Source organism: Vicia villosa, linkage group LG1, assembly GCF_029867415.1.
Source record: "Vicia villosa cultivar HV-30 ecotype Madison, WI linkage group LG1, Vvil1.0, whole genome shotgun sequence".
NCBI lineage: Eukaryota > Viridiplantae > Streptophyta > Magnoliopsida > Fabales > Fabaceae > Vicia > Vicia villosa.
This window is the reverse complement of record NC_081180.1, coordinates 137,486,238-137,503,425: the sequence shown is the minus strand read 5'-3', so window position 1 is coordinate 137,503,425 and position 17,188 is coordinate 137,486,238. Positions and strand designations below refer to the sequence as shown.

Here is a 17,188-nt window from a genome sequence, read left to right as displayed (position 1 = left end):
ATGATTATTAGGACACAATTATTTTGGACACGTAGAGTTGTGTATGGATGATGAAAGAGAGATATCGAATTAGTTGGTAATAGTGGGGACCTATGATCCATAACCACTATTTATGGTTAGGGAAGAGGTCATGTCAAAAGGGGGTCATCATGTTCAACTTGAGAAGGATCGGACATATGGCTAGATTGAGTATAAGACTGAGACACTTGAGAAGGACTGCTAAGAGTACTTTGTGGCATAATATGATCGTGCCTATGCATGCACCATGATTTGACTTGTTAGTTTGAAATTCAATAAGGGATAGATTATTTTGCACTACTTGACGAATTAAGCTAGTGACCACGGGTGTTGTGGCATTTATGTTAGGAGTTTCTGAAGTAGATAACTAAGGAAAGATAGTTGACTTAGGTCCACATGCCTATTGGCTTATACATGTAATGTTGGTTTGAAACTTATTAGGAAATGGAAAATGATGTTTATTAAACACAACATCCTTAGATAGGAACACTTTACCATACTTACTGACAGATATTTAGTAAAGGGTCTAAACTCTCCCCTATAATCTGATTGAAAAGCTGTTATAATGATATGGAACTGAGTTTTGACAAAGATGAGAAAGAGTCTGAAGGCGTGAAGTGCCTCTAGCGCTTGTTTTAAGAATTAGATCTATGTATAATTGGTGTAAGCCTCTATAAATGCAATATAGTAGTAGAAGCCAGAACTAGAAAAATGAGGTGAATGGCCCAAAAGATCGGTATGAACAACTTCAATAGGAGTAGTATATGTAGTAGATATCAAAGGAACATATATTCTATGACAGTTTCCCTAACAACATGATTTACAAACACAATGTTTCCTTTAATAGAGATATTTATATTACAATGTTTCAAGGTAAGTCAAATTGCATGAAAGTGAGCATGACTAAACCTATAATGTCACAAAGAGCTAGTGTTAGGTTTATTTACATTAGTAACGATAGAACATGAAATTGAATTAATATTTGTGCTAAAAGTAAGAGAAACACAAAAAGATATCTTTGAAGGCTCCACTAGCAATTGAGGGAAGCAAATCACTTGAGTCAATATATCCTTCAAGAACAGTAACCTTAGAAACATGAAATTTAACATAACACTTGTCCATAAAAAATTCAAGCACAATCTTATTATTATCTTTAGAAAATTTAGACAAGTATAGGAGGTTTAATTAGTTGCTTTAAACAATTACATGAATACATTCTGCTAAAGATAGAGAAAATAATTATAATTTCACTGAGTATCTAACATGAGTAACGTGCTTGCTGTAACTTTTCACTGCAAGCTCTTTAGCTAAAACTTTTTGTTTTACAATTAGATTGGTCAGAATAAAATAATTTTTTGAAAAAAAAAAAAGAAACATGCAAATGAAAAACTTTTTTGATTTGAGAAACAAAAAAGACACTGCAAAGCTGCTCCAATTCATACCTTTCTTTTAATTGAAAAAAAATGTTAATAATAATTATAAAATAATATTTAAATACCCTTTTAAAATTTTTATGGAATACTCCCACAATATCTATCTTAAATTGAGAGACTTTTTTATATGATTGAAAAAGAAAATTTAAACAAAATTATTTATAGTAAATTTAATAAACATACTACAATAATTCACACCTTTAATTCAAACCATTTAACTAGGCTTGCATAATTTTGTCGGATTTGAGGACTAATTAGTAATTATGAATTGTTCCCTGTGACATGCAAGGTAGGGCTACCCGTGCATATCTCTCTCTAACTACTACTAATTAATTATCTTAATGTTCTGTCCCTCTTCTCATACATAAATAAAACACACATTATTATAAAAATAAATAAATATTCCTACAATAAGAAACCAATAAAAAAATGGAAGCAACAAGGAAAAAGCATAACAATACTATTTATATATATTCCTCTTCATTTTCAATTATTGACTTTTAGTGCCTTAGTAGTGATGAATTGAAGGTCCATTTCTTCATCATAACTTAAAGATGTAGATTCCTTCTCATCCTCTTCAATTCCTCTTATCAAAATATCATTAAACTTCACTGCAAGTCCTATCTCAACTAGCAGGAATGATATTATTAAGTTAAATATCATCATCAAAATTCAATTTTTGTATTTACTGCTCTGTGATAGGTGAATTTTTAGTAGTTATTACGATTTTATCTGCAGACAAGAAAAATATTTATTAAATTTTTTAATGTAAAAATTAAAAAATATTAATTCAACTACATCATTTAACAGCATTTAATTATTTTGAAGAGGAATTTGAAAATTAGTCATGAGAGTGACTAGAAAATTATTCTTTAATAATGAAAAGCAGTTACCAATCACCAAACAGAGAATAAAGAGAGTAAAAACAATGGAAGAAGAAGGTAAAATAGTAATTTCCAAGACAACCTTGAAGCTAGAAAACACAGATCTGTCTCTCTGACCGTATCACTGTCAAACCTCGGCGCTTCCAAATTTCCAATTGTTAGTGTCAATTTTAATGTATTTCCATTTTTACCCTTATTCTCTTTAAATTCGTGATTTTATTATTTTTGTCACATTCACACAGGTATTCGTTGGAGTTGGTATCTAAAGAGAAGAAAGAAGAACAAAAAACAATTACAATTTTTGGATTCTCTCTCTTTCACAATTTCAACTTAACCTTCTAACTCTCTTTTTTGTTCTCTCCTTAAACTTAACCCTTTTTTCATTTTTTTTTTCTTTTTTTCTTATATATATAAAAATACTTTTTTTTTTTTTTTATCACTTTCATTCTGAACCTTGTTGGTGGATTATTCGTCTAAGCTGTGTTGGTTATTCTTTTTTGTGACTGAAAATGAACTCTTCAGTGAGGTTGGATTCAGCTGTTTTTCAACTCACTCCTACTAGAACAAGGTAATAGTTTATTGCTCAATGGGTTTAATTGAATGTTTTGTTGAAAACTTTGAACTGATTAAGTTGTGCAAAGGTGAAGTTTTCTTTTTTTGGCTTAGTTTATAGTACTTATGACGGTTTTGGTGTACTTGGGTTTGTTTAAGGATGTTAATGACTTTAGGTTATTCCCTTAATTGGAAATAAGTTTTTTATATCAGTTATAATTTTCAAGTTTGCTGATATAATTGGAATCTAGTAACATGATATGGTTTTTGCAACATGGGTGTTATAAGCAAGTTTAATCATAGATTTTATGGAAAATAATTAAAGTTGTATGTGGTTAGGGTATTTTTATGTGATAAAGTTTGAAGTTTTGTGGATTTCACAGTGATGTTGTTGTTATGATTAAGTACTAGAATGCAAAATTTGAAAGGTGTGCTAACTAGGAGAGTTGAGAAACCCTTGTTTTTTTATAGTTGTTATTATTTTGTTACTAATTGATTTATGAGAAAGCTTGATGATAAAAATTACACATTGTTTGTAAACACTGATTTATGTGTTTGATTTTTCAATGTTTCTGCTTCTGTGTAAATCAGGTTTGACTTGGTTATAACTGTGAATGGAAAGAAGGAGAAAATTGCTTCAGGTTTGCTCAATCCATTTCTTTCTCACTTGAAAGCGGCTCAAGATCAAATGGACAAGGGTGGTTATTCAATTGTTCTTGAGCCGGATGATGGCAGTGATTCCACATGGTTTACCAAAGGAACTCTTGAAAGGTTTAATTTTTAATGTTTCGGTTTATTAATATGTGTATTATCGCGTGATCTAGAATGATATTTTCTCAGCCCTTTTTTGAGTTGATGTTGCATGTAATCTCTAGACTAAAGTTCCTGTCATAAATCGTCTATGGTTTTATAGGTTTGTTCGCTTTGTAAACACTCCTGAGATATTGGAACGTGTGTATACTACAGAAGCTGAAATATTACAAATCGAAGAGGCAATTGCCATTCAAGGAAATAACTCGATAGGGATTAGCTCTGTAAGTAAAATATCAAGCATTATTGTATGATTGATTGTCTTCACTTAAAAGACTGTTTGAGTAATCATGTATTTCTACAGGTGGAAGAAAATCAAGTAAAACATGCAGAAAACACAGAAGGTACTTTTGAAAGAACGGGTTTATTTCAAATTATCATTGAGAACTACTAACTTCTTTTCAAGAAATCTTGGTGTATTCAATGCTCTGCCAAGATTTTCAAGATTTAAATCTACATCTAAACTTTATACTGTACACAGGCAGGAAGACTCAACATGATACGAACGAGGAGAAAGCGATTGTACTTTACAAGGTTAATAGGTCTTCAATAATTAATGTCGTATTCATTTTTTGACTTACCTCAACTTATTATTCTAATTGTATGGTTATGTTTCAGCCTGATGATCATCTACCTGAAGTAAATGGAAACGCCACATCAGAAGGAAACTCAAAGTAAATTCCATCACCTTTAACCCCCTCCTTCAATCTATGACCATCTTTTATAGTAGAAAATTCGAGCTTTTAATAAATAAGTTTGGTATCTATGAAGCTTCTTTTCACTATCTGAAGCAGATTTTTAACATATGTTTTATTCAATACTATCACATTTTCTCAGAGTTCAGCTTTTGAAAGTCCTAGAGACGCGCAAATCAGTGCTGCAGAAAGAGCAAGGCATGGCATTTGCACGTGCTGTTGCTGCTGGTTTTGAGATTGACTATATACCTGCTTTGATCTCATTTGCTGAATGCTTTGGAGCATCTCGATTGATGTAAGAAGACTCTTCTTTCATAAACCTTAATTGGTCAAATGTTGTGTTCTTTCTTCCATTGACGTGTACCATGTGACATTTGGCCAATCGTGTTGATGCTAGTTTTTGTCACTTATCAGGGATGCATCTGCAAAATTTAGAGATCTTTGGAAAAGAAAACATGAAAATGGACAATGGCTTGAAATTGAAGCTGCTGAAATGATGTCCAACCACCCAAACTTCACTTTATTAAATGGTTCTGGCATTATACCTCCAAATACGCCCTTTGCATCCCATACTGAGTTGGACTCAGAGAATAATGGGAAATCAAGTTCAGGTACCTTACAATTTCCAGAATAATAGCTCGGTACTACTCTTTTTATATGCTCACATACACAAATGGACTTATATGGACAAAACTCTCGTTTCACAATTTACTTTTCCCTTTTCCAGATGTGCCTCCAATGGACAGTCAAGGCCACCAAGATAATATGCATGGTCAATTTCCGCATCACATGTACCCTCCTTGGCCTATTCATTCTCCGCCAGGTGCTCTACCGGTCTATCAGCCATATCCAGTGCAAGGAATACCTTACTATCAAACATATGGAAACAGTCCATATATGCAGCAAAATTATTCACCTATGGAGGATCCTAGACTAGCTGCTTCTCAAAATATGGGTTTCAGAAGGCATTCCATGGATAGTAGACAAAGCAATACTGATTCAGAAGCTTCAAAATCAAGGTTGCAGGATGAAGTGGATGTGGAGAGGGAAGGTTCGCAGACAGGAGAGCGACGGAAGAAGGCTAGCCGATCAGGTAGACAGAAATCTGGCATGGTGGTTATTAGGAATATCAATTACATAACAAAGACAGAAAATTCTTCTGGCAGTGGATCGTATTCAGATTCTGCTTCTGAAACTGATGAAGATATTGATAATCAGGAGCATGTGAAGACTTCAAAAAGAAGGGGATCTAGAAAAGAAAAGAAGTTGAATTCGTCTGATAAGGAAGAAACGGACTATGTAAAGGATGCAGATGGAGGACACTGGCAAGCTTTCCAAAATTGTTTACTCAGAGATGTTGATGAAGATAGACATGCCATTGACCATGACCAATTTGGTATGGAAAAGGTGGATGATAGGAGAAGAAAAAACCATGTTTCAGTCAATGATCCTTTAGTTTTGAATGGGCGGGGAATGCATGAAGTTCAAGGCAGTCGTTCAATAGATGATGCACAATCTTTGGAAGCGAATGGAAGAAGCAGTGGTTATAGGAGAGCTGCTGCTAGTGATGATTTCATCGTTTCCAAACAAGAAAGTCAGTCCGGTAATTCATATCCTTCCTCAGGCTTGGAAATTACCAGCTGCGGACTTGGTTATTCAAACGATAATTTGCAAAGGAAGTTGTTTCACGATATGAATGATGATTCCTACATGTTGGAGCATAGATCAATCCAAGTCAATGATACAGGAAATGTTGAGAGAAACATGATTGATATAGATTCTGAGTTCCCGATGGTGAGTCAAAAGAAAGAAAAACCTTTAAATGGGACCGACCATTTGAATTATCAACTAGATGTATTAAGCATGATGCCTGAACGAGGAGCTGAAGGGGGGTCAAAGAGTTACGACCCTGCTTTAGACTATGAAATGCAGGCCCAAGCTGGTGGTGCTTTACAAAATAAAAACAAAGAGGTATTGGCCGATGCTAAACCAGGATCTAAGAGGCTGGATAAGGAGCCAAAATCAAAAACTACTCCAAATAGTTCTGATAAAAGAAAGAGCGTTGGACCAATAAGGAGAGGGAAGCCTTCTAAACTCAGTCCTTTGGAAGAAGCACGGGCACGTGCCGAGAGTTTACGAAACTACAAAGCTGATCTCCAGAAAATGAAGAAAGAGAAGGTACTCACTCCTACTCCCGTAACTCGCACTCGTGTTTCTATTTCATACAATTAGCTTAAAATGGATTTGAAAATTGTATGCAGGACCTTTACATTGTTTTTAGTCATATTACATTGAAAAACCATTATTATTATTATACAACATTGTTTCTTTCATTCTAATATCTAGGAAGAGGAAGCAATTAAACGTATAGAAACTTTAAAGATGGAAAGGCAAAAGAGAATCGCTGCCAAGAGTAGCTCAGTCACTTCACAGTCACCAGCGACATCTCATGTTACAAAGAGACAAGTTCCTACAAAACTTTCACCAAGCTCTCGTAAAGGCTCAAAATTTAGTGATTCAGAACCAGGGCCATCCTCACCCCTTCAAAGATTCCCCACCAGAACTGCTTCTGTTAGTTCGGTTGATTCTTTGAAAACTTCAAAAACCAGCAGGTTGAGTACTAGAAGCCACTTGAATGATAACAAATTAAGCCAATCAGTGTCTTCTTTGCCTGAATCTAAGCTAGAGAAGGGTGATAGTGCAACAAATACTAAGGCATCGATGGCACGGATTAGAAGATTGTCAGAACCTAAAATGAGCTCCATTCCTCAGACTTCCTCGGTTAAACCACGTGGTACAGGAACAATATCAAAGACTAAACCATCTGATGGACCGGAGAGCAAAAAGATCTCGGCCATTGTGAATCATGATAAAAGTAAGATAGCAGCCCTTCCAGAACTGAAGGTTAGAACATCTAAAGCAACTGGAACTGTGCAAAATGTATCAACAGTGAAAGTAAAGACACAGAAGTTGAATGATAACAAATCTGTAACAAATTCAGAAGGTACCAATAGCATGCTGAAGAAAAAGGAAACAGGAATTTCGTCCATTGATGATGGAGATGACAATCCTGTAGTTGAGAAAACTGTTGTAATGCTTGAGCGTGAGAAACCTTACGCGCCTTCTATTTATGCCCCGGTGAAAGAATATGATAGTGGTAAAGTGAAAGAGAAAATTGAGACAGCATCCAATTATGTTGCCATTCGTGCTCCTGTTTCACCATTAAGCATGGACACAATAGATAAAGAAACCTCAGAGATCCAATCTCACCTGCAACCCATATCTACTGAGGTATGTATTCACAACAACTTACATTAACATCGATGATGATTTAAATACCTTGTTAGTTCATACTCTTGCAGGAGTAAGGTGAAGGTGAATTAAAAAGCTTCATATATGTCAATGTTATGTTTCCTATAATCTGTGATTCATTAATAAAAAAGATGCACTTCAAATTCTACACGCTTGTTGTAATACGTGATATAGCATTATGATTTTGGATATAATCACATGCGTAGTTTTGAAGAAAAAAATGTATTTCTAATTCTACATGCTTCATGGATGAGATACCGGCTTAGTGCATTGGCTAATTTTGAATATAATATCTTCCAAAACCAGGTCAAAATGGATAATACAGAAAAAGAGCCTTCAAAATCATCCAGCATTTGTATTGCTGAGGAAGCATATCATGCCCCATATGCTCGAGTTTCTTCTATGGAAGATCCCAGTACAAGAAATAGCGAGTATGGTAAAGCAGCTCCCACAAGTTTAGAAACTGCCGCAATTGGTACAGACACTGGTAAAGCACGTGTGTCCGATCTCAGAAACTCACTTGAAAAGATTCCTGAAACAACCGAGAAGCCTCATGTAAAGGAATCAGCAAAAGGGTTCAGACGACTGCTGAAGTTTGGGAAAAAGAGTCACAGCCCGACTACACGCAACACGGAAACAGATAATGTCAGCGTTGATGGTTCTGAGGCAGATGAGATTGGAACTAACAGTTCCTCTAATGAAGGTAATGCTTTCATTAAAGTCATCAGCAGATTAAAATTATTATTGAAAATAAGTCCTACTTTTTCGGTTATATCTATGTGTATACAAACTAACTGACTATCAAATTTTCCATGTCATCCTCAGTTCATACTTTAAAGAATTTGATCTCTCAAGATGAAACTCCCACTGCCAGCACGACTCAACAAAAGTGTAAGCACCCAATGCATGCTCAGCTTTTCATATATGCCTATCCTCTTTTGTATATTATAATCTACTAGTATAGTAGTATTACTTATCTAAATATGGATATGGTTGTTATGCAGCTTCTCGCTCGTTTTCACTGCTATCGCCATTTCGAAAGAATAGTGAAAAGAAGATACAAATGGCTTGATAGAGTGGATGCTGTTATTGGTAAGGTTGATGCAGTCACAAGCTTTGATATATATTTTTTGGTCTTAAATGTGAGGAGCAGGAAAAGATAACTGAAGTATCTATTGCTGTGAAATTTGATCTTTGTATATTCATCTAACATTCTTCATATCTCCCAAGTGATTAAGGATTTTCTTCTTTCACTGGAACAAATATTTGAGCATTTCTGTTTTGTAAATTCGAAATGTCGAACATATGAACTACTTACTGCATTTTTCAAAAGTCGAAAGTGTTTAACTAACTGACCAAAATTTATGTTTTTTATTTTATGGTTAAAAATGGTGTTTTAGTTTTTTTTTTTTTAAGGATTTTGGTGGGTGGGGGGTTTGGGATGGGGTAGCATAGCAAGTAGATTCTTCCTCACATGGTTGAGGTTTTTTCCCCTCTTTTTTAAGATTTGGGTGGCCTACACATTTTGGATTTGGTTGACATTTATGATATTCTTTCTTGTCATAAAATTTCTTGTATTTTATGAGCATAAACTACAAGAAATCTTTACCCTACAACTACAAGAAATAATAAATATTGGCTTACTCAGAGAAACAAACAATCCTCAAATGCAATTAATACCACTGGAATTAGTATTGAGATTTACTTCTCATTTTTAGATGCTTGAAAGTGTTTCTCTAGTTAAAACAAGGATAATGAAACATTGTGCCAATATCTGTTTGATGACAATTTAGCTATAAATAGTTATATTATATGTATCTTTTTGGTCCCCTCATAAAATAATGCCACTGTGTGTATGTTACATGATATTTTTCTGTTCTATAGCTGTTGAAGTCAATTAAATGTGTAATGATATGAACCATGTAATGTAAATAAATAACATGCCTATATCAATCAATAGCAATGCAATAAAGGGTCGGTGATGTAAGTAACAACTCTGCATACAAAGTTTCACTCTATCAGGACTGAACATGGTGAAACATCATTCAAAGCGAATGATTAAGCATGAGATGTTGCTTTTGCTCATTCTATTTAAAGCTTCATTTGCCAAGCATTCAGCTGCTTCTTGTGGATCTTCAATGTGACTTATTAGACTCACAGCCTCTTGGTTCTTCATTACCTCCCATATGCCATTGCTTGCTAGTATCAGAAATTCAGTATCAGAGTCAATACTTTCACTTCTGATGACAAGTTCTGAGCTGCTAGAATACCTGGTAGCTACAGCATTTCCTGATTCATATGCTAGTATGAGATAAATGAATTCAAAATATGAGTCCATTTCTCAAAGTGAACATTCATTTTAAGTTCTAACAAAGACAAACACATTGTATATAGTATAGGATACCTGAAAATATTCTGTGAGACCAATGTCTTTTGGCTGATTGTTGATATGTGTCAGTTTTCTGATGAGCCATGCCATTTCTACATACAACAACTCTGTAATTTCCTATATTAGCTATTACAAGTTTTTCTCCATTGATTACCATAACAGATGCTGAACTCATTCTACATGTTTCTTCATATCTATTCTCTTCTCTCATCTTTGCCCTTACACCAAGATAAGCTCTCTTCATCATTTCTTTGCTTTTTCTCCATATCTGAGCCTAAGAAGTAATAAAAAAAAAAATGATGCATTTTTCAAGAATCTTTCATGATAAAGTGACATTTGAAAAATCGTTATAGTTACTCAAAGTACCTCTTGAAGCTTCTTTGAAAAGAAATGAGATTGCATATACTTGGTAACCTTGTCCCCTACTAGTGGATCAAAGATTCCAAAATACCACAATTCTGTTTGATCCATTTGCTCTCTTTGTACCACTATTGAATCAAAGTCTGAGTAATCTGAACCATCTATGATCATATGATGCTCCACCACTTGATAACCATGTGTTATTGGTGTCATCCATGAAGGCTTATTTGCTGGCATAAGCCTTCTGATTCTCTTTCTGCCTAGAACTCTTAGCAGAAACCTTTTCAACCTAAATGCCTATCCATATCAGTAGTTAGATTAACTCTATAACCACACGAAGACGAAACTGATACATAGTGACTACTTTTTAGATACTGACACATCTCAGACACATCAAGGGAAACAAAGTAAACAAAAGAAAGTTGAGAAAGAACAATAGCTTACTTTGAGCTTGAGATGAAGATATCTGATTCTCATGATGTTCACTATTGTTTGATCAGAAGTTGAAAGGAAGAAAACTTATATTTGCAGAAGTTGACCAGAAAAGTTAGTAAATCAAGTATAGGTGTTGAGTAAGAAATGGATTGGCTTTATTTTAAAAGGGCACATGCAGAATCTTGAGTAAGATTTTGACCATAAATAAAAAACTTAGACTCAAAGATAACCTTAGAATTCCTAAGCTACTAAATTGAAATACCAATTAGCTTTAAAATACAAACAATACAAAAAAGTTGAATATGAGAATAATAGAAGATTAAATAATTGTAAACGGCAGAGAGAGAACAAGAATATGGTGGAGAAATGACAAATGGCATATGAATATTCAGGGTCATTTGGTTACTTCATGAAGGTGCTTCAAACTCCAAGGTGTTGAACATGAGTTGGTTTATACTACTATTAGTTTAACTTGAATATTGATTTGGGACAGAGAGTCTATTCATTTACTCTTCTTTTTAGTTAATTGCATATTGATTTGAGTTAATACTAGTTGAATCTTCACTTACTTTTTAAGCTTTTGTTAGAATTAACCCATAAAAGGATTGATCTGGTTGGTGGTTTGATTTAAGATAATTTGTATAAGAGAATTTTTTTATGCCCTCATACATTTTTTTTAGAGATTTCTGGTGAAAATCTTAAAATATCTTTATATTTCGGATATCCATTTCTGAATTCATCTTTTTGTAGAAAAAATGTGACTTCACATATGCAACTTCGAAGTCACCTTATTATTCGGAAAAAAAAAATGTGACTTTGCATATGCATCTTCGAAGTCATCATTTTTTTGGGAAAAAAGGTGTCTTCGCACATGCATCTCCGAAATCACATTTTTTTTTGGGAAAAAAGGTGACTTCTCATGTATCTCCGAACTCCATTTTTTTTAGAAAAAAGGTGAATTCGGATGTACATCCGAAAATATGTATGAGACAAATTCCAAATCAACAAAGCAACAATGCATAGATTTATCATAAATAATCAAAATTACATAGATAGATCAACATAAATATAACGTTACATATTGTTATAAACGGGTAGTTGAGGACGGCGCAACATTTTGATAACATCTTCTCCCGATATTTGAAGTTTCGCATCCAACTCGATCGGATCCTTTGAAGAATATTGTTGAAAAGTTGCTCACATAACCTCTAAATCGTCGGCGTTCTTGAGCTCAAATGGGGTGAACTTTACTTTTCCTTCGGCGTCAAGTGAACGTGAACGATACTCAAGCTTAAACACCTTCCAACGTTCTGGATATTACAAGAGAGAGTTCAGTGTCGGAATCAGCTCGGTGAACGGTGTGTCGTGCGAGAACCTAAATTGAAGCGACATCCAGTAACCACTACTGAAGTAGACAAAAGCAAGGTGATGGTAGGTTTGAGTCATTTCTGATTGTGGCTTGTGATGTTGATGAAAATCAACAGAGACCATATTTATAGACTTTTTGAAGTAATATGGGCCCAAGAAATCTAATCTTGTTATCAGTGCATATTTTGGATATGCACTTCTGAAATAAACCCTAATGCTTTATAATTTCGGATATGAATTTCTGAATTATGCAGAAACAGAATCCCAATGATACCATTTTGATATGGCAAAATCAACATACAAAACAATTAAATTGGTAAGAATAAACATTGATTACATTATATATATATATATAATCGTATTGGTTTTATATTCTTCACGATAATACATACAAAAAATGATTCGATAACATTCTAAAATACACCAAACGAATTGTCATCGCTTAATTTTAAAACTTGTAAATTCTTCGACTTTTCCCTATTTGTTTCCCTCTCTTTCTTCATCATTTCTTCGAACTCCAACATCCTTTCAAAAAAATGATCGGGCCAAGTGTCTGCCTCTTTTGTATGATGTGTCACTGACATGCCGTAATCGAAATAGGACACCCCAATTTCAAAAAAACTTGTACAAAGTGGCGCGATCTTAGATACCTGATACAAATAATGTGGTCGGACGGGTCTATAGGTGGGCGACTATGAAGTAGGAAAAATATCTCTGAAAATCCAAATCTCGTCAGATCGACACACACCCGGTCATACGCATTTGCTATAAGATGGTCCATCTCAGGGAAGGACATCCACTTTGAAACGGATGCGTGAGTGCTAATATATAGAACAAGGGCATCGTGAATTTTATCGAAGTTATATTTATTCTCATAAAGTTGGGTGTAAAATTCCCTATGTGAAGTCAACTCTGAAATAAGTGTTCAGCGAATGAGAGTGTGATTCTCTTCTCCTTTACCGAGTAAAATGGCAACGGTCCGATATCCGCAATTACCATTGATCCTTACATCAACCATATTTTTAATGTGTTTGTGCATAAATAGAGGCATCTCACCAATGTAGATCATCGGTGATTTTTAAAACGGAGGTGTGCGAGGCGGTTTGGAAATGTGCGCTCCCTTGTTAGCACTACATTTAGATTTTTGTGTAGGTGAATCCGGGAACAAATAATCAACAACTTCATAGGAGTCCGCTTAGTTGACGTGTCATCTTGGGTACTTTTCGCCTTTTTAGGCGCACCCTTGTTTTTAACCTGTTGCGAAGGAGGTTTCAAATCGGTTGTTTTCGGAAAAGCAATTTTTCTCAGTTGTTCTTTTATGTGCAATTTCTTGGTGTCATCCGCTTTAGAAAACCTTTCCATGATCACTTCCAACTCGGTTGTGATGGTTACATTGGATGTACCCTCTTTCGTTGGTTCGTAGTCATCAAATCGAAGTCTTTTACAATGATCGAAGACTTCATCCATGTGTATAAGGGAATTCAACATCATCTTTTTAGAAATTAGACAAGCACATGGAAGCCTTTAAGTTTTTCTAATTGTACTCCCACACTTCAAACTATCCGGACCCTTTATATCCGCCCACTTTGCTTCATGAAAAATAAAATTCAATTCAGCCCTGGATATGTTGAAATTCAATTGCGAGTAAGGTGTTGCCCTTAAATCGGTGTTCCGCCACAGTCATGCTCCGACCAAACATCGTTTGAATTTCATTATGTTGATTTTGGAGCATTTGGTTCACTGTGTCTCATTCTCTACAAAGATCTCCCTTGCTATCATCCAACCATTTATTCAGCACTGCATGTGCATATTCAATGTTGTTGGTTGTTGTGCATCCCAAATGTCTAACATGATCCGTCCAAGCGCATACAACTTTCTCTTTCACCTTTTCAAGGACTGTAGACATATTCTCGGTACATAACTCTTTGGAACATAAATTTAAAATATCTATCCATGCATTCATTATCTTCTCGACCACAACAACGTGTTTGAGGATGTTTTCGTCTTCATCATTTTTTTCTTTAGTGTTAGCTGCGAGTTTGAGCTTTGATCTCACATTTTTTGTTATATGATACCTACAAAGTAATGCGGTTAATGTCGGAAGACAATACCAACCACATTCATAAGGAAATTATCTCGATTGGTAACAATGACACTAGACATATTTTGTGGATCAACCAATTGAGTATTGCATATTCTCAATGCCCATGTAACGTTATCTTCTTTCTCACATTCCAAAAAAAGCAAATCCAACCGAAAATGTCTTGTCCGTAGAGGTCTCGCCTACAATTTCTATAAGCGGAAGCCTATACTTGTTGGTTTTGTACGTCGAATCAATAATAAAGACACTTGGATGAGTCCAAAATATGCCACGAATAGTAACGTTGTCCTCACAAGCTAGCTTTGTACCTTGAATCGTATTGGTTATCATCCAAAAGTTTCAAAAGTTGTTGCATTTTTTACCTCAGACTTTTTTTCGTGATGTTCAGTTTATAACGTTCATGGTATATCTGTGTGATATTTAAAACACTTTATGGTCTTTTTTGTTTCAATTCAGCAAGTATGTTTCTTGGTGTAACTTTGATTATCGATAATTCTAAAATAGATTCCTTCTCTTTGTGGTTAAGCCGACACACAATTGGATGCCCCTGTAGCTTGGTGTCCAATGCATGAAGTCCGCAAACGACACTAAAACACCACAAACCATCAATCCTACAAGATACGCGCTACTTAAACGGACATGCACATTTTCTCGATGCCGTGTCATCATGTTTTAACTTACAAAATTTTGAAACATATTTCCCACCCCCTCTCGCATGTCATCACAACAAATGCTTGCCTTCTACTAGTGTCAATGTCGGACCTTGCTATCACAACGCCAAATCCAAGTTTACTAGCTTCAATTCGGATCCACTCAAGCAAACGTTGACGAGAAGTGAAAGTCATTTCATTTGTAAATTCTTGTCGAACATCTATCGCTACCACAATTCTTTTGGCTTAGCATCTTCGTTGACCTCCTCTAGAACATCTACACCATCTCTGGCAATGTTGTCGGGATGCATCATACCTAACATGTGCATAAAACCTATATTCTGTTAAAATTATTTTTTGCTGTAACAGACACTATTTTAAATATGCACATCCGAAATAAGTTTGGTGAATTTCGGAAGTGCGTATCCAAAGTGACACAGGTTTCTTCTCCAATAAATCAACACCAATGCAAGCAAATAAGAGATGAAATGAGGAAACTTTGCCTCACTATGCTCTCTTTGTTATGTTCAATCACTTGATACTTGGTTTGAAGACAAAAAAATGGATTAGTAATGGTTGAGATTTTGGAGAGGGTTTTGATTTTGTAGTGAAAGAAAATGAATTAAATAGTGATAGTGGGAAAAATATATAGGAAGGTATTTTTCGGATATGCATATCAGAAAATACCACTGAGATTTTAAATCCAATGTTTAAATAATAAAACGTTTGGTAAAGGTATTTTCGGATATAAATATCCGAAATAATTTTAAAATGTGAAAAAATACGTTCAAATATACATATATGAAAGATATTTTAGAATTTTCAGAGGTGTTTTTTCTCCTATATAGGTGTACAAAGAGATTCTCTTTGTATAATTGAAAATTTTGGATGTTCTAAAACAAAAGTTGCTGAGGAATGCTGCTAGTTCAATATAAGTTGTCATAGAAAGTATTTAATGATTGTGTTCTTTTATTTGGGTAACAAAAGTTCTAGATGAATTTGTTCAACTATACTGTTTTGTTTTTAATTAAAAAATTTGTAACTTACTGTTTTATCAATAATATCATTAGCTAATTATTATTAATAAAAATAATAAATGAATTGAAATACTCCTTTCTTACCTATAACATAAGCAAAAACAAAGAACTAATAAAATGTTTTATAAAAAAGGTGTAAGAAACAATTTTTAATGTTCTATAAAAAGATGTAAGAAACAATTTTTATTAGTGTTGTTTATAGAAAAAATGAGAGAAACCAAATACTTTTGAAAAAAAATGAATGTTTAAAAATATAATGGTTAAATAAAAATAAATTGATGTTTTACTTAAGAAGCACCACACAATCAACGACTAAAAGGAAAAGAGATCACTTCATTCATTTGTTAAACCTTGGGGTGGGGATAACCATTAGCATTGAGGTCAATCAGATGCTTAGGTCGCGATAAAGCTCGGCACAGACCGAGAAAGCTCATCAGTGGAAGAAATGTGTCACGTAGTCTCGATTTTTCAACTTAAAATTTTTAAAAATTTCAAACTTCAACTAAAATCAATTAGAAGAAATAATCTTTTATTCTTGAAACCTTAAAATCATTCCAACAAAACATAGACTTAGAGCCAGAGGGGTTGGGGGGAAATGTGAACTTGTTAAAGCAGCCTTAGTTTGGGGAGGATAAATTCAGTCACCACCCCATTGTCAAGCATAGGCAATTTAGATAAGGATGTGGAAACTAAGACAACATTTTGAAAGCCCGTGCCTTTAAGAGTAAGGTCAGGGCAGATAGCTAGAATGAACAGCATGTAAGATGTCATATGAACCATGAAAGAAGCCACTACTAAAAAGGAGAGCAATGGTACATATTGGGTCAAGGATATATTTTGGTATATGGGGAAGAAGATATATAGTCGGTGAGAACATGGGTAAAAAAAGACTCACAAAGTGAAGCAAACACATCCAATGAATCCAAGTCTAACAGTTACGCTCATCGGAAAGGGTTTAAAGAATCGACAAAAAACATCTAACAAGATTCAAATTTCCATTCAAACTAATAGGAATTAGAATGTAGGTAATAACAGCATGAATGTAGTGACAAAGAACACTACTAACAACAAAACTTAACATCTAGATTGGCTTGTATATGAAATCAGCTAAAACTAACTGAAATAAGCAATCAAAAACAAAATA

General features: G+C 34.4%; 2 protein-coding genes across 3 annotated transcripts; one reads left to right on the top strand and one right to left on the bottom strand.

The window, feature by feature from the left end:
• The first annotated feature begins 2,358 nt into the window (after positions 1-2,358).
• Positions 2,359-9,055, top strand: LOC131644303 (COP1-interacting protein 7-like). Its single transcript, XM_058914767.1, has 14 exons — positions 2,359-2,492; positions 2,578-2,903; positions 3,479-3,658; positions 3,801-3,921; positions 4,002-4,041; positions 4,179-4,231; positions 4,316-4,371; positions 4,535-4,687; positions 4,807-5,003; positions 5,120-6,570; positions 6,739-7,683; positions 8,011-8,407; positions 8,530-8,595; positions 8,709-9,055. Exons 2-14 carry the CDS (start codon positions 2,845-2,847, stop codon positions 8,774-8,776), a joined length of 3,786 nt encoding a protein of 1,261 aa, XP_058770750.1. The 5' UTR covers positions 2,359-2,492; positions 2,578-2,844; the 3' UTR covers positions 8,777-9,055.
• Positions 9,056-9,653: 598 nt separating this feature from the next.
• Positions 9,654-11,120, bottom strand: LOC131644304 (putative protein phosphatase 2C-like protein 44). Of its 2 annotated transcripts, none has more exons than XM_058914769.1 (4): positions 10,898-11,120; positions 10,460-10,750; positions 10,109-10,367; positions 9,654-10,005 (listed from the first exon to the last, which is right to left on the bottom strand). In XM_058914769.1, exons 1-4 carry the CDS (start codon positions 10,928-10,930, stop codon positions 9,746-9,748), a joined length of 843 nt encoding a protein of 280 aa, XP_058770752.1. In that variant the 5' UTR covers positions 10,931-11,120; the 3' UTR covers positions 9,654-9,745. The 2 variants fall into 2 exon arrangements, with proteins under 2 accessions (XP_058770752.1, XP_058770753.1); XM_058914770.1 differs by having other exon boundaries at positions 9,654-9,993.
• Positions 11,121-17,188: the final 6,068 nt, after the last annotated feature.

Bases quoted from the DNA above. Each gene is read 5' to 3' on its own strand.
- LOC131644303 (XM_058914767.1), top strand. From the start codon at position 2,845: ATGAACTCTTCAGTGAGGTTGGATTCAGCTGTTTTTCAACTCACTCCT. The intron at 8,408-8,529 runs GTAATGCTTTCA...TGTCATCCTCAG, and splicing joins TAACAGTTCCTCTAATGAAG to TTCATACTTTAAAGAATTTG. The intron at 8,596-8,708 runs GTAAGCACCCAA...GTTGTTATGCAG, and splicing joins CAGCACGACTCAACAAAAGT to CTTCTCGCTCGTTTTCACTG.
- LOC131644304 (XM_058914769.1), bottom strand. From the start codon at position 10,930: ATGAGAATCAGATATCTTCATCTCAAGCTCAAA. The intron at 10,368-10,459 runs GTACTTTGAGTA...ATTACTTCTTAG, and splicing joins TTTCAAAGAAGCTTCAAGAG to GCTCAGATATGGAGAAAAAG. The intron at 10,006-10,108 runs GTATCCTATACT...ATCTCATACTAG, and splicing joins GTCTCACAGAATATTTTCAG to CATATGAATCAGGAAATGCT.